The 26,075-nt window shown below is 46.3% G+C and overlaps 1 protein-coding gene and 1 long non-coding RNA gene across 2 annotated transcripts in view; one reads left to right on the forward strand and one right to left on the reverse strand.

The window, feature by feature from the left end:
* The window catches only part of NKX2-8 (NK2 homeobox 8), a 54,829-nt gene extending 34,414 nt beyond the window's left edge, over positions 1-20,415 (forward strand). Inside the window, exons 2-4 of the mRNA XM_083510254.1 lie at positions 10,875-10,975; positions 12,898-14,286; positions 18,989-20,415. Coding sequence (XP_083366380.1) covers positions 14,133-14,286; positions 18,989-19,521 — 687 coding nt within the window. The 5' untranslated portion in view covers positions 10,875-10,975; positions 12,898-14,132 and the 3' untranslated portion in view covers positions 19,522-20,415. The remainder of the gene's footprint in view (positions 1-10,874; positions 10,976-12,897; positions 14,287-18,988) is intronic.
* On the reverse strand, positions 14,819-18,146 carry LOC310710631. Its single transcript, XR_014528165.1, has 2 exons — positions 17,140-18,146; positions 14,819-16,878 (listed from the first exon to the last, which is right to left on the reverse strand). It is a non-coding gene; the product is annotated as an uncharacterized lncRNA (long non-coding RNA).
* Positions 20,416-26,075: the final 5,660 nt, after the last annotated feature.

Genomic DNA, 26,075 nt, shown 5'->3' on the forward strand with positions numbered 1-26,075 from the left:
TCTAGATTCAGGTAGGTAGCCGTGTTGGTCTGACGCAGTCAAACTAAAAATTAAAATAAATAAAAAATGGTCCAGTAGCACCTTATAGACCAACTAAGTTTGTTCTGGTATAAGCTTTCGTGTACATACACACTTCTTCAGATACCATTTCTCTGAGACACTGCCTGGGACACAAGCGATGTCCCAGTGGCTTCCCCGAGCAGCGAGCGACTCTTTCGCCTTGCCTAGTAGTCACAAGCGGAGGAGGTCAAACTATTCCAGGTCTCTCTCTCTCTCTCTCTCTCTCTCTCTCTCTCTCTCTCTCTCTCTCTCTCTCTCTCTCTCTCTCTCTCTCTCTCTGCATCCTCCATGCCACAAGCTGTCACTTTGGGTGGTCGTCCTTTCAGCCATTATGCACGTGGACTTCGTTGCTGGAGGAGCCGAGCCTCGTCCCTGCCACTACCTTCCCTTTGTTTAAAGCCTGGATTGAGGACGCTTGTGTTTTCCTCTTCTTCTCCTCGTATTATCCTTTTAAGCTGTTCTGAAGAGAGACCCCCAGATTTGCTTTATGCTTATTATTTCTTCAAAGTACGTCGAAATACGTCTGCATTCAGAGAACCCCACCGCCACCCCACTGCCGCCCCCAAAGGGCTACAAATTTATCAGTTTCAGCTGCATGAAAACGGTCAACTCATGAAACTCAAATCAAGGAGTGTCTGGTATTTATGCAATCTCTCCCTCTCTGTGTGTGTAGCCCAGTTCATAGATAGACTGTAGGATGCAATGGATCTCTTGTAAAAGTAACAGAGCTTTCCCTTTACAGTGGTACCTCAGGTTAAGTACTTAATTCGTTCCGGAGGTCCGTTCTTAACCTGAAACTGTTCTTAACCTGAAGCAGCACTTTAGCTAATGGGGCCTCCTGCTGCCGCCGCGCTGCCGAAGCACAATTTCTGTTCTCATCCTGAAGCAAAGTTCTTAACCCGAGGTGCTATTTCTGGGTTAGCAGAGTCTGTAACCTGAAGCGTTTGTAATCTGAAGCGTATGTAACCTGAAGCGTATGTAACCCGAGGTACCACTGTACTTCCAAGAACAGCAGATCGTAGCCTAACTTTAAGCACTTATTCCAAAAAAGAGTAATCTGACACCATAGAAATATACTCCGATCTTATGCATTTCCCCTCATTAAGTGAGCACTGCAGGGTTTAATTGTCACTAATTTCAACTGGAACTGGGCGGGGTAGTACCCAGCTCGCGAAGCACTTTCCAGCCCATTGATTCTAAAGATTTAAGCATGTGCCTCGCTGAAATAAATGGGCCTGAGATGTGCCTGGAACTTGGAAGCAAGTTTTCCGTTGAGCTTTCTGTCCTATTTCCTAAGGAGCCCACATGTCAGACCACATGCGTCACATCCTGGAAATGCTCGATTTGGCAGACTTGTGGCGTTGAGGATAACAACCTGTTAATGATAATGATAATCATAACGATATCCTCCCGGTGTTGAAAGGCAAGCCCCATTTACAGTAAGCGTGTTTAGGATTACACAATTGACTATTATCAGCATGGAGTGCCAGGCTTCTAAAAAGTCTGGCAGGGCAATCCTATGCGTGTTCACTCAGAAGTAAGTCCAACTTTATTCAGTAGGACTGCGCGATTGCAGCCCCCCCCCCACCTTGCAATGGATGTATTATTATACACGATCAGGTTTGGTAGGACCCTAATACTGGCGTATGACACAAGAGGCGAGTGAAACAATTCGAAGGACCCGTGTTTTCCTTACTTCTCTGGGTTAATCGGTTTATTCCGAGGTTTTCTTTCCCTGTTCAATTTCTCTTTTGCGCCTGTTTCTTCAGACCCAGCTTCTATTTCTTTTCCTCTAGACGCCAATCCTATGCTTGCGTGTGTGCGTGTCGGAGAGAGAGAGAGAGAGAGAGAGAGAGAGAGAGAGAGAGAGAGATGCGGGCTTTCCCTCTCTTCCAAGGCAAACTGCATCCCACAGAACGATCACCCGGTTGCAAATCACTAGAAAAAGCGAGATCAGCTTTGCCTTGAACGCAGACCTCTGTCTCTTAAGCCCTTCAAACCTCTAGGTCGACAGTCTGATTTGAAATCATAAAATGTATTTGTGGTGCACAACAGTAGCCATGGAGGTTAGTAAGAAATGTCAGTCAGGGAGACTTGGAAGTAGTTTTTTTATTGCTGTGCCAATTGCAGTCATTTGCTGTTAGGGGTAAATAGGGTCGCCACCCCGTGCCTTTATTACCCTTGAGTAAATATCATAGTATAACACGGCTCGGTTCTGGATTACCGACCACCCAACGTGGGCGAACGCAAAGCTCTCCAAGCAAATCTCGTGTATTTAGGTATTTTTCGGTTGTGTTCCAAACGCGAGGAGTCTAAGGCGCATTTTGTCTCGCGCGGAGCGCGATTCTAACCCCTCTACCACAAAGCAGTTAAGCTATAACAACGTCCTTCTTGGTGCATATAGTAAGTACTTCTTGACGCATATGGAGAGTCACAGGGACCATTGGCAATCGCCAGCAGCTTTTCCTTGCCCAAATTCACCATCCCTAAGCCCCGCGCAGCAACCCTCCTTCCCCTCCTTTCCCCCCTTTTTGTATTTAACCGGGAACAATGACAACAACAAAAAGACTATCCCTTCGAAGTAGGGTGGGGGGAGCTCTGTCTCCGGGCAAAATGGAACGCGATTTCAGCTGAATATCTTAGTCTGCTCCTAATCGTAATGGCCGTTGCAATTGTAATAGTAGCATCTACTACCTGTAGCAAAGAATCAAATCTACTGGAGTCTATAGATAAGGAAATTGTTTTTTATTCCTGGGTACCTTCGGGACAGAGTTTTATATTGCACAACAAATTAGAACCCATTTTCTCACCCAGTGTCCCCTCCAGTGTATGTGTGTGTGTGTGAAGTAGCTTTGTGTGTTCCTTCGTCAACACATGGATTTCCCTCCTGCTCCTGTTCCTCACACCAGCTGTGCCTTCTCTTCACTACCTAGGCCGCCTGCTCGGGTCTAATCTGGAGATCTGCCAGATCAGGGCATCCGCTTAGAAAGAGACCGACCAGCTGCAAAACTTCCCATTTCTATCTTTCTAAAGTTACTTTCCTCCCCAACAGCACAGAGACTCTTCCTTCTGCCAAAAAAGTGGCAGAGGGATGCAGCTTAGCTGTGCTGATGGTTTGGCAGCCCTACATATAAGGCGATGCAGTACTCTAACCTGGAATTTGCCAGTGTTAGATGGATTTTGATGAGTAGGGGAGGATATTTAATTTATTAATTATCCTTCCGCTTCTTACTTGTGTAAGAATGCAAATACCTATTTCAGCAGAGTTAAAGACCAGCATCTGTGTACAGCTTATATGTAGAAGCTTTTAGAGACAAGGTTGTATAACCTTCTAGAACAAATTATGATATCCAAGGATGCTTAGGCAGATTTGGATCATCTTCCTTCTCTGTTTCCTCTTAACAAATAGATCATGCTTAGACTGTTCAAGTAAACAAGAACGATATAATGTTTACTCACAGCAAAAGGATTCAGCAGGGACAGTGATGAACACCAGGAAGAATAAGTTTATGTTTTCTATTGTACCCCCTCCCAGCACAAAAGTTTAGAGGATATGAAATCGTAGAGTCCCCTGTTTGTGACTCTTTAGCAATCATGCACTTGTGGTTTGGCTGCAGATTCTTCTGCGTAAGACAGCTTCCTACAGGGACCAGATCCAGGCGCTCTTGGGGGAATCTGATTTTCTAGATCCATTTCAATCAGAGTTTAAGCCTGGTTTTGGTGCAGAAACTGCTTTGGTTGCACATAGCTATCCACTTCCGTGTTTATTTACTGAGAATAATATCAATCGCAATGGTTATCGATTTCATTCCACGAATTCCGTCTTCCCTGGAAAACGGGTAGCGTTATATTTTGTAAAGCGCTGTGGCTTCCAAGGTTAGCTGCAGATAAGCTTACAGTTGACTTCCATCGCATCTGAAATTCATATTCTTACGTCGTCCACACTGCCAATAGCCCTGTGAGGTAGTGGTCCCATTTTACGGACAAATGACTCAGAGAACATGACATCAAGACCTAGCTGAGTCTCAACTGCTGATTCTTTCGCTGTCTTCTTTTCGTTGTTGGAGATAAAAAGTCAATCCGCTCGAAACGCGTTGGGGGCTTTGCTTAGTTCTTATGGGAACTGCTTTACACGTTGTTTGCTTGCTCAGGTTTGCTTTGCAAGATCGCGAGGGAACAGCTGAGCTTCGTATTTCAGAAGGGTGGGAGCCAGAGTTTTGGGTAAGGGGTAAGTGCACGATACTCAGTAAGGTCAGCAGTTGGATATGTATCATATTTAATTCAATAATAATAATAATAATAATAATAATAATAATAATAATAATAATTCTTCCTTTGCTTAACGAATATGTTGCCCACACACGGCCTTTTGCATCTTTGGCATGCACATCTAAATATGGGTCCATTTAATTGCTTATAACAATTGTCAGACTCAGAGAGTAGAACTGGCGAGTGGGTCAAATGGAAGTGTCCCACCTAAGGAATAATCACATATCGTCTGAAACATGGAGGAGGCTAGATCATCCCATCCTGCCCTCCCTGTGGCTTATTTCTTGTTCCATTGTCCTCCATCTTGGAGGCTCACATGGTTGAATCCAAGCAAACAACTTTTTAAAAATCCCAGCACATAGAAAGCTAGAGGTCAGGGGAAAAGGATTCTAGTCTACCTGACAGCTAGGTTTCTATGTGCAGAGATGGATTGATTGTACGGGAAATAATTCCATTATGCGACACTCCCACACACGACAACCTGCCACTTGATCGGCTAATTGTAATAAGTTTTAAAACAGGTTCCCAAAGCAACAGAGTCCGAAGTCCCACTAGGAAGCTTTGGAGATAGGAACAGCTTGATATAAACACCCCGGTTTATATCAAGATATTTTGGTAGCTGAGAGCAGATTCTCCTCCCCTCCACCCGAGGGAATTCCCTTCCCGCGCGCCCAGCACAAGGAGATTCTCCGAAGAGCTATTAAGGGGTTGGTGTACTCGGCTCGCTCGGAGGCTGGAAGAGGAGCGTTTTTGGTGCCACTGGAGAGAATCCATAAGAGAAAGAGCAAATATTTGGTGCTGAAGGGCTCTTAAGGGCTGACGAGTACCATTTACTTATTTCTACACAGCAGTGTGGGCTTAGGATATTCAATAGCTTAAAAGGCTAAGAGAGGTCACTGGAGTAGAGACTTTCTCTCCTGACTCGCGAAGTTTGAAAAACAACAACCCAAACCAACTTTCCTTAGAGAGTCCTTGGCAAGGATTCTAAGAGGCACCTTCAATACTTCGTCCCTCCGGGCTTCAAACTCCACACACACAGAGAGACAACCTCCCCAGAAGCCAGGAACTGTTTGCTTTCAGGGTCAAGATTTTAATATAAGTACCTTTCTTTCTTAGAGGGGTCGAGGAGTTAGGAGGTGGGGATAGTGGGTGAGGGGTCCCCCGCCTAATTCGTTGCCATCGCTGATGGCCTCAGAAATATTGGCCTGTCCTTGAGGACGCATACAAAGGAGAACCTTATCCTTTTGTGAGACCCCCCTCCTCTTTGGCTACTGTTGTTTGCGGAGAGGAGCCGGCACCTCTCTAAGCTCTTTGCAGCCACGCTGGCTCCGACCCATTTCTTCTAAACAGCCCTATTATATTCAAGGCGGACTTCGCCTTTCCAAGCAGTTGTGATGGCTGCCTTTGGCTTCCATCCTCAGCCCAGCGGAGCCAAAGGGTTTGCATTGAAGCCGAGGTCCATACGCAGCCTGGTCCACAACTCAGATGAAAACCAGGGCATTTGGACCCAGACCAGTTCAGCCCCATCCCCTTCCTTAAGTGTAAAAAAGGAAGCGTTTATCTCCCAGGGTTTCGGCGTACCATGTTTGGCGACCCTGCTTCTAGATTGAAGTTATGAATTGATATTCATTACACACACCCCTAAGCTGGCATTCAAATGCTGGTGGGCACCCGGAGCCCCTGGCTATGAATGAGTTGTTTCCCTGAAGTCGTTTCCATTTAATCTCATTTAAAAAGACATAACTAATAAATTTGTATGGAGTAGGCTGCAGTAGACGCAAAGCAGAGTCGATCGTGGTTCAAATCCCATTGAACCCAATTGAAAACCATGACAACAAGGAACAAGCTCCGATTTATCCCGGAGAGCTAAAGCACATTGTCAGGAGGCGTCAATCACCTATTATTCCCCGTCTGAACAAATGCAAAATCTTGACTGGAACAAATGCTTCCAACAGGTCCAGGACATAGGGCTACATTTCCCCTTTGTTCACAGGCTAGCAGTTGGCATGTATTTGTGTTCCCCTCGGGCCGACCACCCAGGACGATGGGGAGGCTGATCTAGGAGGAACCAGGGGAGGGACGGGGGAAAGGGCTGGGAAGGGGAGGGCGGGGGGGGGAGAGGCAGGAAAGCGACTGTCACCGGGCACGCTTGATAGGTGGCTCCAATCATCACGGCCTGGGAATCTTTTCTAGAGAGCCTGTCCAGTCCCTAAGAAATATGCAGGAAGTCGGCCAACTGGAGCCCCGTCCCCTGCTCATCCCAGGCCACAAATCAGCCCCAGAGACAGAGCTCTTTGAGCCTCCCCGCCGGGCGCATTATTGCTCTATTTACATTTTCAGCCGGCCAGCGGGGAAAGAGGGCCAGAATAAGGAGGGGCGGGACTCAGGCTCCGCTCCGAATAGGCGCGCCGAGAGGCGTTTGTGTTGGGGCGCTGTTTGCACAGGGAGCTGCGAATCAATAACCGCAGGAGATTAAAAGAATAATCCCCCCTCCTCCTCTCCCGCCGAGATACAGGCCCATCTGGAATCATAGCGAAAGGAACCACAAGCCACAATTGCACGGATTAATTGACTGATTAATTAATTAATTGCTCAGGGGAAGCCTCCTGAAGAAGTCAGTATAAGGATGTGACTAAGTGATAAGACTATCAAAGTATCCGCATCATACCTTCCCGGACTTTTGAGACCTCTGGACTAAAAACAAATCATTGTGATGTATGGCATAAGGATCAAAAGATCACAAAAGCATAAAATACAAAACTAATGACCGAGCACTGAATCAAATTCATTCTCTAAAAATGCTTGGCAAACCAGAAATATTTTCAGTCAGCGTTGTCTTGCCTTAGTAATGGACTGGATGAGAGTCAAGGTACTGAGGTACAATCCAGATAATACCAAGGCACTGTTAATGGGTGGCTCCCTAGACTGGATGTATGGGAGATGACCTGCTCTTGATGGGGTTACACTCCCTTTGAGGGAGCAAGTTCATAGTTTGGGGGTACACCTGGATCCTTTACTGTCACTTGAGGCTCAGGTGGCCTCAGTGGTGTTGAGTGCCTTCCATCCCTTTCAGCTGGAGGCCCTATCTGGACAGGGATAGCCTAGCTTCTGTTGTCTATGCTCTGGTAACCGCCAGGTTAAATTACTGCATCACGTTAATATGTAGGACTGCCTCTGAAGGGGGTTCAGAAGCTTCAACTGGTGCAGAATTTGGTGGTCAAGTTGCTCACTGAAGGCAAGGCAGTTTGAGCATATTATAAAGATCCTGGCCTTACTGGACTGGCTACCAGTTAGTTTCCAGGCCCACTTCCAAGTGCTGGTTTTTACCTACAAAGCTTTAAACAAGTCAGGACTGCAATATCTCAAGGACCACCTCTCCCCATCTGAATTATCCCAGACCCTGTGATCATTATCTGAGGCCCTTCTTTGTGTGCCTCCTCCATGAGAGGTCTGGAGGGCAGCAACTCAAAAACAAAACCATTTACTTACATTTCAACGCAAGCAGCAAATATATCAAACTGGTATGCAGGTAAAAATACTTCTTAGTTACAAAATATAAAATTAGTTTCCAAAGTGGAGTCTGGGTTCTGGGCATGTACAACTGTTCACATTGCTGGCTTGAAATAAAGAGAAGGAGAGTTCAGACAGGAAGTACATAAAATTATATTCTTTGTTTGAAATTCACACGAAAGCATTAAGAAAATGACCTCAAACAGTCCATTCTATATTGATTCAGGAAACCTTTAAGTGTCAGCTCCTCATGTGCTTTTCTGGCAATCATGCATTTGTGATTTTGACTGTAAATCCTGCAATTGCTAGCTGCTGTATAAACCACAGTGCCATCACAGGTGTCCTTGCCCAGAATGTCTGACTCTGAGAAAGGTTCCCCATGGCCCTTTCTCAGAACATGCAGGGACGCCGTGGAGAGGATGACAGAGAGTTTAGTTTCACCGGGGGGGGGGGTGGTAAGCAGTGTTACCAACAACAGCAGGCAGGCTGGCAGGCAGGAAAGTGAGGTAGCTAATAATGAGATAAGTGGGTAAAGGGGTGCACCCTGTTATCTGGCTGAGTTCCCTCTTTCTGACTCATGACTGGGTGGGTCCTGCTTTCCTGAGCTGGAAGTCCACATTTATTGGACTGAAGTGAATCCAATGCATTTAAGTAGCAGTTTGTTTGAGTTGCAATTAAATCTGGTTAACCCCATTGAAAGGATGCAGGTGGCACTGTGGATGAAACCACAGAACCTAGGACTTGCCGATCAGAAGGTTGGCGGTTCGAATCCCCATGACGGGGTGAGCTCCTCGATCCCTGCTCCTGCCAACCTATCAGTTCAAAAGCACGTCAAAGTGCAAGTAGATAAATAAGTACCGCTCCGGGGGGGAGGTAAATGGCGTTTCCGTGTGCTGCTCTGGTTTGTCAGAAGCGGCTTAGTCATGCTGGCCACATGACCCAGAAACTGTACACTGGCTCCCTTGGCCAATAAAGCGAGATGAGCACTGCAACCCCAGAGTTGGCCATGACTGGACCTAATGGTCAGGGGTCCCTTTACCTTTACATTTACCCCGATTGAAATAAATCACATGATATTTTTCATTTTACCCTTAACCATCATGCAAACCTTTAGCACATGAACACTGAAATAAGTGTTGTGTCTAATGGAATTCAGTATGCAGGTAGGTTTTGTATGCCTGTGATTTGATTCCAGTTCTCAGTGTTTGGAATAAAGGCAAATTTGGTTAGTCCCCTGCATGTCAAATATGCAGTATACCTTTTTCTCATATAAGTTAAGCAGCGGATTCATAGCTAAAGATTAAGTTACCACTTCTACAGTATGTTGAATAATTCCAAAATCTCTTTATCATGATCAGCTAATATGCCACAAGACAGTGAGCAGACTTTTGTTGAATTGTTCCTAGGAGTTCATCTTAAGGTCTCCCAGCCAAACAGATTAGGTAGAAATCAATTATGTTGAAATCAGTATCTAATAGGATTGAGATGGGAGATATATGCAGAATCAATTGCTTCAGAACTAGGTAAGAAAACACCAGTAGCCACTTGTTCCTTACAAACAAAAAATATTTAAAAAATTGTCCACTAGCACCTTAGAGACCAACTGTTTGTTCTTACACATTCCTTAATTACTAACTGAATTGTTGAGTTCAAATCATATTTCTAATAGATTGTCATTGTCATTCTGACAGACAGTCATTGTTGCTGACAATCTGGGTATAGCTATTGAATCCAGCAATTGCCATGACCCTATGGGGAAGAAATATTCCCTACTGCTGATGTTAATGCATATCTGGTCCCCTTGATGCTTTCTTCAGAAAACCCAAGTTTGCAATGCAATCCAGATTGAAAAGCATAGAGCCAATTGGACAGGGCCCCACCTGGTGGTATCCTTGCCCTAAAGCAGATGCAATGCTGTCCATGGTGATTCCATAACTTGCCTGGTACCAATTTTGTTCTGGTATTATCGTTATTATTAAAACTTATATACTGCCTTCATCGAAGGACCACAGGGTGGCTTACCATATAAACACAAAATGCATAATAACACACAAAACTATACCCCCCCACGCCCAACCCCAGGTTAAAAGTGTGGGATGTATTATTACTAGAGCAGTCAAATACAACAATTTCCTGTTGCCTAGAATGGACACACAGGGGAATGTGGCTCCAGACAGGGAGGACTTCCTGTCATACCTGCTCTGGAGCTTCCTCCCTCTGTGTGTGACCAGGAAGATGGGCATGACCCTAGCTTACCAGATAAAAGGGATGGCCATGCAACCATCTCTCTCTTACCATTTGGACTCTTACTCTCTTACTCTTGCTCTCCTGGCTCTTAGCCAGTGCAAGGCTCAACCTTCACATAGGCTGGAGCCCTCAAGCAGAAAGTCTGAGATGTAGCTCAGACCTCTTTTCACTGGAACCACAAGATAAAGCCTGCCTTCAGATTATTGGTGTGAACAGAATATGAGTAAAACTTTATTCTTACTTTTAAAGAAGACTGTGTTGTCTTATTATTATTTAAAGAGGGAAATAAAGGGGAAACTTACCAAGAACAAGCCAGACTGGACAACCAGACTGGATTTCTTAATTAAAGGATTCTAACGAATTAACAACTTGCTTCCAATAAGATGCAAATGGAATGTGCTCTGCTGTTTACTCACTAGCGTGAGTGATGAGGAATAATATCAAAATTATATATCCTCTCCTACCTTCCTTAACATTCCCACAAAAAGGTCATAGCTTGTATAATTAGCCAAATGCCTTGTTGAAGAGGAATGCACCTTCTGCATTTCCCCTGTTTAACTAGCTAGTACCATCTGAGAATCATAGAATTGTGGAGCTGAAAGGGAATGTGGGGGTCATCTAGTCCAACCCCCTGCAAAGCCCTCATTGCCTCACTCCCCATTCTGGACATTTTTCTAAGCTTAAGTGAAACCAATCCGCTTCCTTGGGAGTCCCAAACCCATCTGACTCTAGAAAACAATGGCTATACCTAAAACTATGTACGGTACATTTTTCTTCTTCCTTTAAAGGAGAGTGCCATTTCCCCCCTGAGCATCCATCTCACAGATGGCGTCTTGCATTCTTGGGATCCAGCTGTCAGCTGCTGCTTCAGAAACAACGTTCTTTTGTGGTAACTTTCTACAGAATGATTGTAACTCTTAACATTTTGTTTTGACATGACATTTCCCACTAAATTAGACTATTGGTTTATCTAAAGTTGGTTTGCTGTTTTTGTGGGATGTAATCCACTACAGCAGTCAAGTACCACACTTACTGTTTGCCTAGAGTGGATATGCAGGGGAATGTTGGTTCAGCCAGTTGAACTTCCTGTTACACCTGGTCTGGAGCATCCTTTCCTTTGCATGTGACTAGTGTGGGATGTAATCCATTGAGAGCAGTCAAGTACAACATTCCTTGTAATGCTAGAGAAGACATGCGAGGGAATGTTTGGTGCAGCCAGTCGAAACTTCCTGTTTCTCCTGACTGAAGTATCCTTCCTTTTGCATGTGATAGAAGGTGGGTGTGACCTAACCTGTCCAGGTAACAAAAGGAAGAGTCACTCAGCACACCTCTTTTTTTGGACTCCTTTGTTTGACCAGCTTTTAGTTAGGACTGCTCTGCTAGCTCTCAGCTAGCGGAACAGTAGGATTATTCCCCCATATGGGATAGATCCACATGTACATATTTTTAACTAAGTCTGCCTTCAAGGATTCAACTGTGAACTGATGTAAGTAAACTTCTTTTATTGACTTTGCATAAGATTGTCACGTCTTTATTCTTTTAAGAGGATTAAAGGGAACTTACCAGGAACGTACAATTCAATGTGAAGACAGACTGAATTGTATAATAGTGAGAGGCTTACACAAGCATGCAACTAGCTATCTGCTATGCATGTAAAAAAGGAATGTAAACTCTGCTAAGTAAAGGAACTTGCTGGCGCAAGTTAGGAAGGATATTAATAAACAATATATCCTCTCCTGCCACCCTGAACATTCCCACAACTAGTAGGTGGGTATGACCTTTCCAGACCTGGCAAAAGGCCAAGTCACGTAGCCACCTCCTTTCTTCTTTTTCGTCCTGTCTGCTTCCTGATTCACCTAGACTGTACTGCTGGCTGTTAGCCGGCAGTTCCTAGGTTATCTCCCATATGGGGTAAACCTGTTTGTACATATTTGTAACTTTAAGCCTAAAGCCTGCCTTCAGGAATCACACTGTGCTCTGCCTGTTCACGAGTAAAACTACTTTTTGTTACTTACAAATAAGACTGTTGTGTCTTTATTCTTTTAGGAGGGATAAAAGGGGTCTTACCAGGAATAATAGAACAGATCTCAATCTGGGCAAGCCAGACTGAACTGCTTATTATTTTAAGAGACTCACACAAGTCTGCAACCAGCTTTCTTGCTGTGTAAAAGGAGGAATGCACTCTGCTGCATAACGAAACTTGCTAGCGCGAGTTAGGAAGGATAATATTAATCAATATTAATCTCCTATTACCCACAATACTCCCACAGTTTTTAGCTTCAGTTGTGTTATGCGAGGATGGGGGGTGGCATGAGCTTATGGCACTGGATTGAAATAACTTGAAAACAGATCCAAATATCCCTTCTACGCTGTTCCCCACCACCCAGGCAGGAGTGGAATAACTCCATCTTCTAGGAACACTGCTGTCAACCCAGCCCAAAATGAGCCTCACCGGTTCCAATACCAACCACTCTAAAGCAGATGTGGAGAATCCAGGGCCCCTCTATGTTGTTGGACTCCAGCTCCCATCAGCCCCAACCATCACTACCAATGACTAGGGATGATGGTGGCTGTAGCCACACAACAGCTGGAGGTCAAGGTGTTCCCCATTCCTGCTTACTCCAGTTTAACACCATCGAATGTGTATAATCTGTGTGCACAAGAACTTCTGAAGCCCCCTGAGATTAACACCTATCCCTACAGCTTTCAATATAATTTAGTTTCAAGTAAGTGTGCTTAGGAATGCCGTTCTATCTTTGAGTTTTGAAAAAAAAATGGCAAAACGATCATTTCTTTCTTTTCCTTTTGCAGGTTTGCAGGAAGTTGCTTTGTGATCCATCTCCTGCACTGGTAGGAAGTGACTCTTCAAGCTTTGGAGCAGAAGTCTTTCCACCCCTACCTAGGGATGGTGGGTACTGAACCCAGAATCGACAGCATGCAGAACCTTTTCTCTCGCACTGAACTGTGGCCCTTCGCTAACTTGGCTACAAGGAAGGCTCACACCTTTGGAAAGCAGAAATCAATGGTTTGGCGCAGATGACCCTCATGGTCCCACCCAACTCTGCAGTTCTATGATTCTATGGTTTGGCCTCCACAAGATGATGGGTCGAGCTAGGAGTCTGCGATACTCTTTGGAAATAGGACCCCGGTCCCACTGACGGAACGGGCTTCCTGGGAAAGCGTTTTCACGACCTGGGAAGCTCAGCCACGCTGGTGCCTCCCTGGCGTTGGGCGGAGAGGGACTCAAGAGGCTGTTCCCGCGGGGTACGCCCCTGGGTGTTTGAGGCGCGAAGGGAAGCCCTACGCACCCTCTGCAAAAGAAGAGAAGGGGACCCATTGAGACTGAATCCTGGGTAGCTGTGCCCCCGAAGTGGTTCCCAAACCGGGAGTAGAAAACAAACAATGAATAAATTCCTGCATTCTCGTGAAAAGGCTGAGGAGCGAGGGAGGGCTCGAGGCGAAAAGCAAGCGAGCCCCGGACAAGCGCTGCGGATGTCCCTGCGAGGATTCACTTTGTGTGCTCACAGAAGGGCGGAGGGGCTAGCGAGGGCGGCTGCTGGTCCCCGCATACCACCCAAGATGTTATTCACGGCGAACAATTACCATTATCTGTCCCCACTTTGGCCTAATCAGACAGAATCTGTAACACTGAAAGCTGCTTCCTGCTGGCTTTGGGGAGGGGTGATTCTGTGGGGGGTGGGGAGAGGAGGGGGGATGGGTAGGGGGCTGCGTGTGTGTGTGCGTGCGGGGGGGTGAGGTTGCCCTTACTCCCCATTAGAGCTTGAGCACTTGACTAATTCAGGTACTTAGCATCCCATAGACAGGGACGGTTTGAAAGCAGCCCGTGTTGACGCTGGGGAGGAGGACTGTTGATATAAACAGGAGCCCCCTCGGTAAGCGACACTAATCTCTCGCCGGAGGGGAAGCAGGGATGAGCCTCCGGCCGAGCCTTCCCGGCACCCAGTAGCTGCGCTCTCCTCGCCTTAGCCTGCCCATCACCGCCACTGCCGAGGACTGACTAAGAGGCGGCGGCGGGCATCTCTGCCATGACTACCGTGGGCAGGATCAGCTTCACGGTGCGGAGCCTTTTGGATTTACCCGAGCCGGAAGGCGGCGGAGGCAAGGAACAGGACCCCAGCGAGGGATACGGCCGCTCCCTGTACCGGGAATGGATGGAAACGGACAGGAGCCAGTATCTGTGTGAGTGGGGGGGGGGGGGCGCGGAGATCGCACAGGGATGAAGGGCTTGGGGAAGATCCGGGGGAGAGGGAGGGAGAAAATAAAGGCGACCACCATTTTAGAGGGAGATGGAACAGGCGGGGAGATAACGGGGACGTGGTGGTCACCCATAGATAATGGGCGGAGGAATATTGAACCCCAAGAATATTGCTGGGCAGAGATGATGGAAAGGTGCGTGCGTGCGGCAGAGAGGGGAGAACCCACCCACCCCACCGAAGGGAAATCGATATCGCTATGTATCCAGGAGATATTGAGCGAGAGATGTCATATTTGACTTTCATACATATCGCTGGTGTACGCAGGTGTGTGTACACGGACCCAGGGACGCTCACACACTCGTTACTCAAAGCAAGGCAGAAATACATTTATTCCTATCATAAAGCTTACTCCAGGCAAAACCGTGAGATCCCTGTAGTAGCCTTTGTGTTTAGGAATGGTCCAGCGTAGGTATTGTCTCCTTCGCGCTGACATCTTCAAGATGGACACATATGCGTCTGTTCAGATATTAATATAATATGTATTTACTAATTGGTCACATATTATATACTAAAACTATTGCGACTTCACATGTAGGGTTATTTTTTTGTTTCTTGACGGTGCCTTTTACCTCGACTATTAATGCTTTGCCGTTTATATATCTACCGTTTTCTACAGAAAATGTACCATACGAATTTAAGGACACTTCCTCAGCCAGAAAATTCCATTGAATGAACGTGTGCCTAGATGAAGATGTTGGCAAATATATATTATATGATTCGATAGTCTTTTTTTAAAAAAACCACAGATCTCTGTTCATAGTTTTTTATAATTGCTTAGAGGCAGGGAAACAGACTTCATAGAGATATTTCCCACCTTATGGAAAATCAAAACATTTTCTGTAGATAAAAATAACAAACCAAGCTCAGCCCAGTATACAATCTACACCACAGTTGCTGTAATTAGTTAATATTACTGTAGTAATTATAATGTAGAATATGCTTGTATTGCTGGGCAACAAGATTAGATCCGTGGCTGTCTTTTGTAGTCCACCCCCCCAGGGGCTCAGTTTGTTTAATTACAAAACACGCTTCAGTATATCCCTGGGCAATTTCCTCATCATAGCTGATTTCTACGGTCTGTCTTTCCCTCCCCTTCCCTCACAACCGATTTCTGTTTCCAAGTAAAGGCTCTTAAAGCACTGTAGTCTATTTCTGTGGTAGTTAGTATGTACGCATGTACCAAATTCCAGCCTTTCTACAGAATCCACGGCTTAGATCATGACGGTAATATAATAGTGAAAGATGATCTGACTCATCCATCCATCGATGCATATTTGTTGAAGCCCGATAAACTCCAGCGCTTGGATTCAGGTCCCATTGGTCTGAACTCCAGCTGAATGCTAACCAAGTTATGGGTAAAATCCAGCCACACTTAAGTTTTTGTTTTTTTAAAAGAGAAGTCCAATTGATTTCAGTGGGAGATGTAGCCACGTGTTTTTATTTCCCTTTGAAATCAATGGGACAGAGCTTAATTTGGGCTGGCTAGGCAGTGATTTTTGCTTCCACCCCAGTGAGGTTTGGAGAAATGTTCGATCAAGGAAAATGAGGGGGGCGGACTTAATGAAATCCACACCTACAAGCCTCACTCCTGCCGAATCGTGCTGCCTACAGCCTTGTAAAATATAAGCTCCCCCTCCCTACGATCCCCCAATAGCCTTTTCAGGCTGCCGTTTAGTCCGATCCTATGCATATTTGCTCAGAATTAAGTCCCATTAGATGCGAAGAGACTCCCAAGTAAACGCGCCCAAGATTGCGACCTTCGATGGAAGTAATTTTGGTTCCACCGAGAGCAGATGGGTTTACCGGCTGTGTGCCCGCTAAACCTTTAAAGCACACATACATACCCCATTAAATCCTGGGAATTGTAGTTTGCTAAGGGTGCCGAGAATTGCAGTTCTGTGAGGAGTAAACTATAGTTGCCGGAATTATTTGGGTGAGTGGGTGTGCTAGAAATGGATGTTGTATATGCAGCTTAAGACCAAGTCAACTTGTTTCCGGTCGTCTTGCCAATAGTTTAACCTCCCTTGTTCTCAAGATGAGGAGAGTAGTGGGTCGTTTTCTTGGCCTCGGCTCTGCTTTCACCAAAAGCAGATCCCCTGGTTAAATACAAGAGTCTGCCGCTCCAGAAGATGCTTCTCGTTTGGCCCAATGTTTCCAGAAGCGGAGTAGCAGTTCTTGGATATCTAAGGACCCTTCTTCCCCTTGTGGAACAGGAACGGCTTGCATCTTAAATCTCCGGCACTGAATTAAGGAAATACGCAAACGAGTACGAGTCCATTTACAGACAGAGTAATTCACAACGGGTACCAGCTTATTTAAAATCCTAATAACCCAGCTCAGTCTTCCAAAACGCTTCTTGGGAAAATGGTGCGCCCCAGGGCTTCCAGTGGGGTCTTCCGGAGGCAATGGCCCTTGGCCATAAACCCTCGCAGGTATTCTTGCTGATGCGCCTCCATTCCGATTTTTTCCATCCGCCACTTCGATAAAAGCTGGTCCCTTCGCAGCTAAGCGACTCCTGAATGAGAGGAGGTGGGGAGAGATTCTTGTCGCAGAAAGACAGACAGGAAGACAGACCCATTGGTTTCTAGAGGCATGTCTCACGCACCGTATAAACAAAGCATTTGCCATTAGTAAATCCACCAGGAATATCACTTCCACATACCCACCCACGATCCATGCTTAGGATAACAAATGCGCTCAGCCGCATCTTCTCCTCTTTTAGCTTATTAAGGCGAGCGGCTGCTTGGGGGGCTTCCGGGAGATCTCTTGATCTAACCTTACGCTTGGAGACGGCGAATACAAAAGGGTACTTTAAAATAGATGTTGAGCCCTTGCAGTTGGGCGTGTGTGTGTATGGGAGAGGCAATAAGAAGGATGAGAAAGTTTAATAGATTTTTGGGCATCCGATAAATGTCTACCTCTCACTTTTCTTGTTCTTTTCTCACACTCACTCACTCACTCACATACATATATACGCACCCTACAAACCACCAAATGCACCAATCATTGTTATTTCCTGTTTTGCAGCTTTATCAAGCGCTCCAGCTGCCCAAGTAGGAATAAAAAAATAAGATAAAACGCAAAAGATTAGGAACTTAGCAAGCTAAAAGCCACAAACCCATTTCTACAATTGTACAGTTAATATTTCGTAAAAGGACTGGCTGGAGCTCATTGAAATCAAGGGGAGATATGCGCTATTCTAAAACTCTTCCAATTGATAGGGTAAGATAAGAACAATATTTCATCAAGATGATAGCTGAAAGGAAATCTTGCCCGCAGTCTCGCGCTTAACTCGCGTGACGCAGAAGCGGTAGCGCTGTCTTCTCAACGCAAACCACAGGAAGGCGGTTTCGGCTGCGCAACTTCTCCCGCGTCCTAGTGCTGCTCCTGTTCCTATCCGAGGTTCTTGCGGGAGTGGATTGGTGCTCCAGGAGACCAGTCCACGTCAGTCTCCAGTGTTGTTGGCTGGCAACTATGCATAAAATAGCCACATTTAAAAATCAAGATGAGGCGGGTGAGAATTCCCAGAGTCATCTCGAGGTAAGGTTGGGAATGTCTCCCTTGGGAAACCCTGGAGAGCTACTCCCGTAGATGGGACCAATGGTTTGATTTAGTATAAAGCAACTTCGTGCGTTCCTGTGTAAATCCTACCCGATCCACCATCAAAGCCAAATAAAAAGGTCACAGTGCGCCCAAATAAAAGCGCTACCGTTTCGGTTCTTGGGCTTCGGCTTTGTCGGATCTCCAGAGAAAATGGATCTATGGGTGGTTGGGCAGATTTATTTCTGCATTTTGTGTGTGGCTATAGCTATATATTCTAGAAATACACATATCAGGTAAAAGAAAGTGCTTCTTCACGCAGCGCACAGTTAAACTGTGGAACTCACCCCCACAGGAGGCAGTGACAGCCCCCAACTTGGATGGCTTTAAGACAGGATTGGACAGACTCATGGAGGAGAGAGCTATCAAGGGCTACTAGCCATGATGACTATGTTTCTGAATGCCTGTTGCTGTAAACCACAGGAGGCGAGAGTACTCTTGGGCTGAACAACTACTTAGGAGTTTTCTACAGGCATTTGGTTTCCCACTGTGAGAGCAGGATGCTGGACTAGATGGGCCATGGGCCTGATCCACCAGGCTCTTCCCCATGCCCTCTTTCTCCACAAACACAGCATAATGTACCATTCAGACCTAACCTATATGTCGGATCCATTGAACAGTACAGTGGTAGGTCGGGTTACATACGCTTCAGGTTGCAGAGTCTGCTAAGCCAGAAATATTACCTCGGGTTAAGAACTTTGCTTCAGGATGAGAACAGAAATCGCGCAGCGGCAGTGGGACACCCCATTAGCTAAAGTGGTGCTTCAGGTTAAGAACAGTTTCAGGTTAAGAACAGACCTCCAGAACGAATTAAGTTCTTAACCCGAGGTACCACTATATTTCATTGATGATGATGTTGTTGATGTTGATGATGTTTCGAGGGCGCTTTCAGTCTTCCGGAATTTCCTAATCCTCGCTTACATGCGTCCCTTTGCAGCGGTAAATAAGCAAATGACAACCACGAAACGGGATCTAACGCGCCTGCCTTGTCTCCTTTCCTCCCCAACCCTTGTCTTGCCCCGCAGCTTCGGACGAGAGCGGCCCCGAGAGCAGATCGCGGCCGGCCGCCGCCTCGACGCGAGCGGACGAGGACGACGACGAGAAGAAGAAGAAGCGCAGAGTGCTCTTTTCCAAGGCGCAGACTCTGGCGCTGGAGCGGCGCTTCCGTCAGCAGCGCTACCTGTCTGCACCCGAGCGGGAGCAGCTGGCGCACTTGCTGCGCCTGACGCCCACCCAGGTCAAGATCTGGTTCCAGAACCACCGCTACAAGATGAAGCGCGCCAAGGGCAGCGGCGCCGGAGGAGAGCGCGCCGGGGAAGGAGCCGGCGCCGGAGGAGCGGCGGCGGCGCCTCTCCTGCGCAGGGTGGTGGTGCCAGTGCTGGTGCGCGAAGGCAAGGCGTGCCAGAGCTGCAGCGGCGCGGCGCAGGACTACGGAGGCGCCCAGAGCGCGCTCGGCCTCCAGGGCTACCCGGCTTTCCCGCAGGCCGCCTCGCTAAGCCTCTTCCCCACCTACCAGCACTTAGCGCCCCCGGCTCTTGTCTCCTGGAACTGGGGGTGAGGAATGCGCCGAGGACGCAGATAGGTTGCCAGAAGGAGAGAGAGACACACACATACTGGACCCCGCCTGCCCTGGGGCGACGCCTTGGACTGGTGCCTTCATCTCGCGAGGCGTTGGCTTGGATAGTACTACTTTAGAGTAAAATGAGCCGCGGATCCCAACCAGTAAGAAAGAAAAACCCAGACATCAAATCCCCAGCTGCTTGCTACTAAGGGAAGTGGGCCCAATCCTCTCTCCCGCCCCCGCCAAATTATCTTTACGCGGAAGTAACAGTGGGATCTTGAAGACTCCAATTCCTACGCACTCTTCCTGGGGGTTAAGTTCCAAAGAGAATTGGCAAATAGGAACGCGTATAGAAGGAAGGGTGCAAAGTTAAGATCGCCCAACCCGGGTTAATATCCCTTCAACACACACACACACACACACACACACACACACACACACACACACACTGTGTTCACAGTAAGGGGTCGGGAAAATATGGGGATTTTCTACCCATTGTTATCGGTGAAATGGGATGGCTGCCCTCATGAACGATTGTGAGTAGCAAAGCCACGAATGGTAGTTGTTCCGGATTAATAGACGGCAGTGTGGGAGGGGTGCTTCGGATCCTGGTGTTACTTGGAAAAGAACAGAATTCAACGGGACTTCCCTGTCAATGTTGTGGGGATCGGAATGCCTGGCGTAGCTAACCTTGATCGTCTCGCCCTAACCCTGTTTTTGGCCTTTTGTTTTAGAAAGCTGGCCGAAAACATAGTTGCTTTTTAAAAGAAAAAGAAGGCTGAGTTTCATTCTAAACAAAACGAATAGTGAGTTGCTTGTATCAGACATAGTTGATTTTCAAATAGAACTTTCTTACCCTGATCAATAAACCGGATTGTTGGCAAACAAAAACCACCCTCGGGATCCGTGTCTTTTTGGCAGAAGAGGCCGGTATCCCAAGATGCGCGCGCGCTTGCGATCGCAGAAGTCCCATATCACCCACTATTTCTGATGGGACCATGCCGGCAAATTCAGGTTGCCCTCTTAAATTAATTGGTGCTACAAACTCCCTCCCTGCAAAAGATCGGACTTCGGGGGATAAGGAAAGGGGGGGGCGGGGAGGAGGAGGAGAATGCACTGGAAAGTGTGAGGCTGACAATTGCTTGGCCCAACTTCATATTACCAGCAAACAAATCAGAACAAAGGCTCAATAAATAGCCCTCGTCCTCTTCTCGCAAATCAAGGCCGAATGATCCAATAAATTGGTGTTTGGGAGCGACCAAGGTCTCTTCCCTTCCGGAAGGATCCCACTAAGTCCCCTTTTGAATATCTTTTTAAATATCTTTTGGATGCCGTTGCCTGGTCATTTGGAATTATGGGATTAAAAATCAGTCCCGCTGGAGTTCGCGGGGTTCGCAAGTCTGTAAACGCTCAGAAGGTCGAATTGCTTCCCTGCATTTATGTCGAAGGGGCAATTTACACCGGAAAGAGTGACTGTCAAGTGACAAGCTGTTAGGGAGATGCTTGACCCCTTCCCCCTCTCTCTGGGGTGCTTTCCTGCATATGGACTGTTTCCAAGGCTAGGACCCCTTCGCGGTAGGAAAGCAACACACACAGAGAGAGAGAGAGAGAGAGAGAGAGAGAGAGAGAGAGAGAGAGAGAGCGCTCCACAGTCTGCGATCTGGCAAATGCCATATTTGAATACCACCATCCCGTCCTATTAATGCAAGGCTACACTGATCAATGTGATTGCCATTAAATTTACCATACGAATGTGTACAGGAAGACGGGTGCTCTGAACTAAACGTTTGCCCTAATTATATATAGCTACAGTCAATGACTGTACCCAGAATTTACACGGTGAACTAATACTTAAAGGCCCAATTACATGGACACCGCTGGCTTCGAAAAATCCATTTGCTTCAACTGCCGTTTCGCACGTGCTCAAATATCTCGCGTTGAAATACAAGTTAACGTTAGCCGGATTTATAAGAAACGTATCAAAAAATAGGATATATTTATTTCAAAGCGTTGTGTTCAGAAACTGGGAAAGGAAGCATTATATAGCCTAAAAACGCAACTTTGCCCCGGACCCTTTTCCTTGGAAAGGAACCTAAAACAGCTGGTTTCCTCCAAGCTTCCTGAAAAATGCCTCTCTTTCTTATCGCACAATAAAACGTGCCTATATGCAAGCTGAGTAGTAGTAGTAACACAGCAGCACCACCACCGTTGGAGACATTATTGCACAGCCCTTCTAATATTCTGCCACCTCCCTTGATCGATTGTTTCATTTGATTTGATGTTGTCCTTGTTTTTGCGAAGTGACAGTACCGAGAATGTATATATATTTTCCAAACAGCTCTTCCGACAGGAAAGAAACCGGCTCTGACTTGGTTTCGCGATGCTATTTTGTAACAATTGCGCACGTTTTCACTGCCTAATTGGCTCGCAGGGCGTGGGGGGTTAACTGAGCGATTTTCTATCTAGGGATTTTCTCGGGTTCCCTCACGTACAGCCTTATTGTCATCCGCATTGCGATAAGAATGAAGACTTAAACCGAGCCCCTCGAAGTTTCTCAACTTTTATAAACTGAGATGAAAGGCAGGATTTTTTAAAAAAAATCGTTGCGTATTTCCAGGCTCTTTTAAATGATTTTAGGATGGGAACCTGCTACCTCTTCCATTGGCAAACAGCATAATCTCAATCGTGATAGCAGAGGGAAGTGATTTGGCGTTGGGTGGAAGAATTGAAATTCTAGTGCAAACAGTGCAGGTTGGATTTTGAACCAGTGGGGGGTGCAGGGGGGGCCAGCCGCACCGGGCGCAACATCTGGGGGTTAGGGTTAGGGGGCGCAAATCCACGGGTCAGGGGGCGCAAATCCACGGGTTAGGGGGCGCAAATTACTTGCCTTGCCCCGGGTGCTGACAACCCACGCTACGCCACTGTTTTGAACTGGTCCTCTGACCTCCCTATCTCTCGCCTTTTGCGAAGTTCGAAAGTGGTGGTGTGGTCCTTCCTGGCTTCTCTTGGCTACCTGGCTGTGGAGGTAGGGAGATGGGAGTTGCGCGCATTCTCTCCAACGCCAATTAAGAGGAATATTATCGACCCTTTGGTTTGGCTGAATGGTTTCTTAAGCCAAGGGAGGGGGGGAGTCTGCTCTATATTATACTAGGAGAAATATTACTGACCCACTCCTTTAGGCTGAATGGTTTCTAGATGGAACCTTGACTCTTTAGTTGTTTTCACAATGTACGGCTGCGTTTACTTTTTAATGATTTTGTTTTATTTGGGTATTCTAGTTTTCCAGCTTTACTGCTACTTGTGCATGCGTATTTGTGTGTTTACAATGTGTTGTTTTTTTGTAAACTGCTTAGAGACTGCCTTGGCCTTAAGTGGCATATAAATAGATGAGGAAGAAGAAGATGAAGAAGATGAGGGGCTTCACTTCCCACCAGGACTGGTGCCAAAGAAGGACGTTTGCCCGGGTGTGTCCCTTTCCTTAAAACAGCTCATCTGAAAATGGACTCTTCTCAATTAAGCGTACCTCTTTGCTTTTGAGGCTATCAACCAGACCATCCCTCGGCGCAGGATCAAATTCTCTGGGCATTGATTGGTGGGTCGACCACAAAGCAATTTCTCTCTCTCTCTCTCTCTCTCTCTCTGTGTGTGTGTGTGTGTGTGTGTGTGTTTGCTTGTGTGCCTTTGGCTGCAGTGGGCCTTCTCAGTCCCATTGTTGTGGAGGGCCGGGGGTCATTGTGCGATGCCCAACTCCGTGGGTGGTGGTTTCAAGAAGACATCTGAGTGGGGAGCAGAAGGATATTCGGGTCCAGCCTCTTGTTTCCGGGGTTGGGGGTTGGGGTGGACAGTCCTTGTTGTCACCTGTTTTTTTGTCTCAGCTGCTGGCCACCTTGTCTTCCATATGGTTGGGGTTATCTCCGAAGAATCTCCCAGAGAATCGCTCCCTTAAACCCCCTTTTGTCTCCGGAGTTGAAAAGGGCATTGTCATGCCTGAAAGGGACCAAGACAAAAAATCCCGCACTGTTTCAATTCAGGACTGTTTAATCAGTCCCTAGTGACAATTTTATAGGTTTTAGGCGGCACAATGGTATCTTTGAAAACCTTGTGGCCTTCAGGGGAGACAAAGAGCCCGAATTTTATGGGCTTACAACGCAAATTAGAACGATGCCAACATGGAAGGGAGATTATCAAATTTGTATCATAAAAAAGCCTTTATAACAAATGATTGGGTGGGGGAGGGGCTGCGACTTCTAGCAATAGACTTTGTAGAAGATAGACTGGAAGCTACTTTGCATGTTAACTCTTCACTTAAGCCTTGCTTAGGCTTTGTTGAACTCCTGAATATAACCTGGCACTGATTCCCCCCACCTCCCACCCCAAATTGGTTTTTACGGTAAACAATCCTCTGCCTTATTCAAACAACAAAAACAGCTTTGCATACTTCACGAAACATTCTCCCAAAAAGTAATATTTATGAAAGTGGCAGCAGATGGACCCAAACAGAAATTCTTTGGGAGTATCTCCTGCTGAAATAAATGTGGCACAGCCACTGCCCCACCTGCATCTTGCAAGTTTGTTTCAGTGGTAACTGTCCTCACCCTGCTTCGAGCCCTCTGTTATTAGTTTAGCTCTGGGGAGCCCATGTGCCCAGTCTCCATAAAAGGGCTGTAGCTTATCTCCTTTCAATACAGAAGGTCCTAGGCTCAATATCTGGCAAAGGTTCTCTGGAAGATGAAATGAATGCCTGAACCAGTGCAACCTTACAAAGAAGGCGGTGGGGGGGGTTGTTAAGTCGTTCACAAACACAGGTCTTATCACTTGATTTCTCTATTCTTGGGCAGTGGGATGTGGGAACTGCCTCCATTGAAAAGTACTGCAAGTAAGGAGGAGGGAGAATTCTTTGTGCTGATATGCAATCTGGGATGGCTTATTTTCACACTAACACACACACACAGTGCTTATTTTCTAAAAAATATATATGTTAGGGGGTACTTTCATTTTCCTATTCATATTGAAATACTGCCCCTCAACAAGGCCAAACAAAATATTTATGGGTATGTGTACCCGGGGGGGGGGAAGCACTGCACACCCCCATCATCACTGAAAATTCCACTAATTAAATTTAAAAATATATGCATGTGTGAACCAGTTCAAAGAGGTGCCTGTCAACATGGGTAGGTTGGGTCACATGTTATATCTTCTACAGGAATGATCCACTTGGGAGGTTTAAGTTCCTTACTGCTGTTTAAAAGTGTCTCAGCCAGGTCACAGGTTGGCCCTTCCTTCCACATAAATGCAGCCTTAATTTCTAAAATGCACACATACATCATAAAATGGGAAGTTCACAAAGTCTCAACTCTACCATGGTGTCATATTTCCTGCTCGGCATGTCTTTTAATAGTCATTACATTATGGCTACTCAGGTCTAGGGGAAATTAGGTCTGCACATCCTCAGAAGTAGCCCCATAATTATTACAGAGAGACAGTAGGGTGTAGTGGTTGGAGTGACAGGCCAGACCAGGACCTGGGAGACCAGGGTTCAAAACCTCACTCAGCCATAAAGCTCACTTGGTGACCTTGGGCCAGTCACTGTCACTCAGCCTAACCTACCCCCACAGGGTTGTGTTGTGCAGATTGAGGGGGGGAGGGAGAATCATGAATGCCACCTTTGGGGTCCATGGAGAAAAAGGTAGGCTGTAAAGGCAATCAATCAATCAATCAATCAATCAATCAATCAATCAATTATACTGAGGCTGATTTAGGGTGTTCAAAGTGCTTTACAGACACCATCACATTAATACTTGCACCACACTTAATATTGAATTACTGAATCATTATATTACACTACATTGTTTCGATCCTAGGTAAATTTGCACTTTCATGCAAACATCTAAGCTTCAGTACTGCTGAAGGAGGTGCTTGTTTTGCAGTCTGGCTAAAAGGAACAGTGGCTTGACTGACAATGGCTTTGTAATCTCTTTGAAACTCTGATAACTGATTTTTTTAAACTTTCATTTTCTCACATGTTCACTTTTATGACCTCACTTTTATGATTTTGCTTTTGCTTTCTCAGAAGAGCACCCTTTCTTCTCTCTTGGTGTATTATTTTGACCTGGGTCAAAACCTCTGACCTGTATCCATATAAACTGTAACTTGCTTGGATGATATTCTTTAGGAAAGTGGACAGTATGGATTGCACAGAATTCAGCATTAAGGAGAATATTCCTTAAGTGTAAGGGTTTTTCTCTCTCTTCTTCTCATGCACCTGTTAAATTTGTTCTGGGTTCCCCCTGAACCCTCCAAAGCAGATATAAGGGTGGCATATCAAGGGGGAAAGTGCTAATCCTTGCACTAGTGCAAATATTTAGTTGACTACCACCCAAAGGGGACACGGGTGGTGCTCTGGGTTAAACCACAGAGCCTAGGACTTGCCGATCAGAAGGTCGGCAGTTCGAATCCCCATGATGGGGTGAACTCCCGTTGCTCGATCCCTGCTCCTGCCAACCTAGCAGTTCAAAAGCACGTCAAAGTGCAAGTTGATAAATAGGTAGGTA

The sequence above is a fragment of the Podarcis liolepis genome (assembly GCF_965112155.1).
Source record: "Podarcis liolepis genome assembly, chromosome: 1".
Taxonomy (NCBI): Eukaryota; Metazoa; Chordata; class Lepidosauria; order Squamata; family Lacertidae; genus Podarcis; species Podarcis liolepis.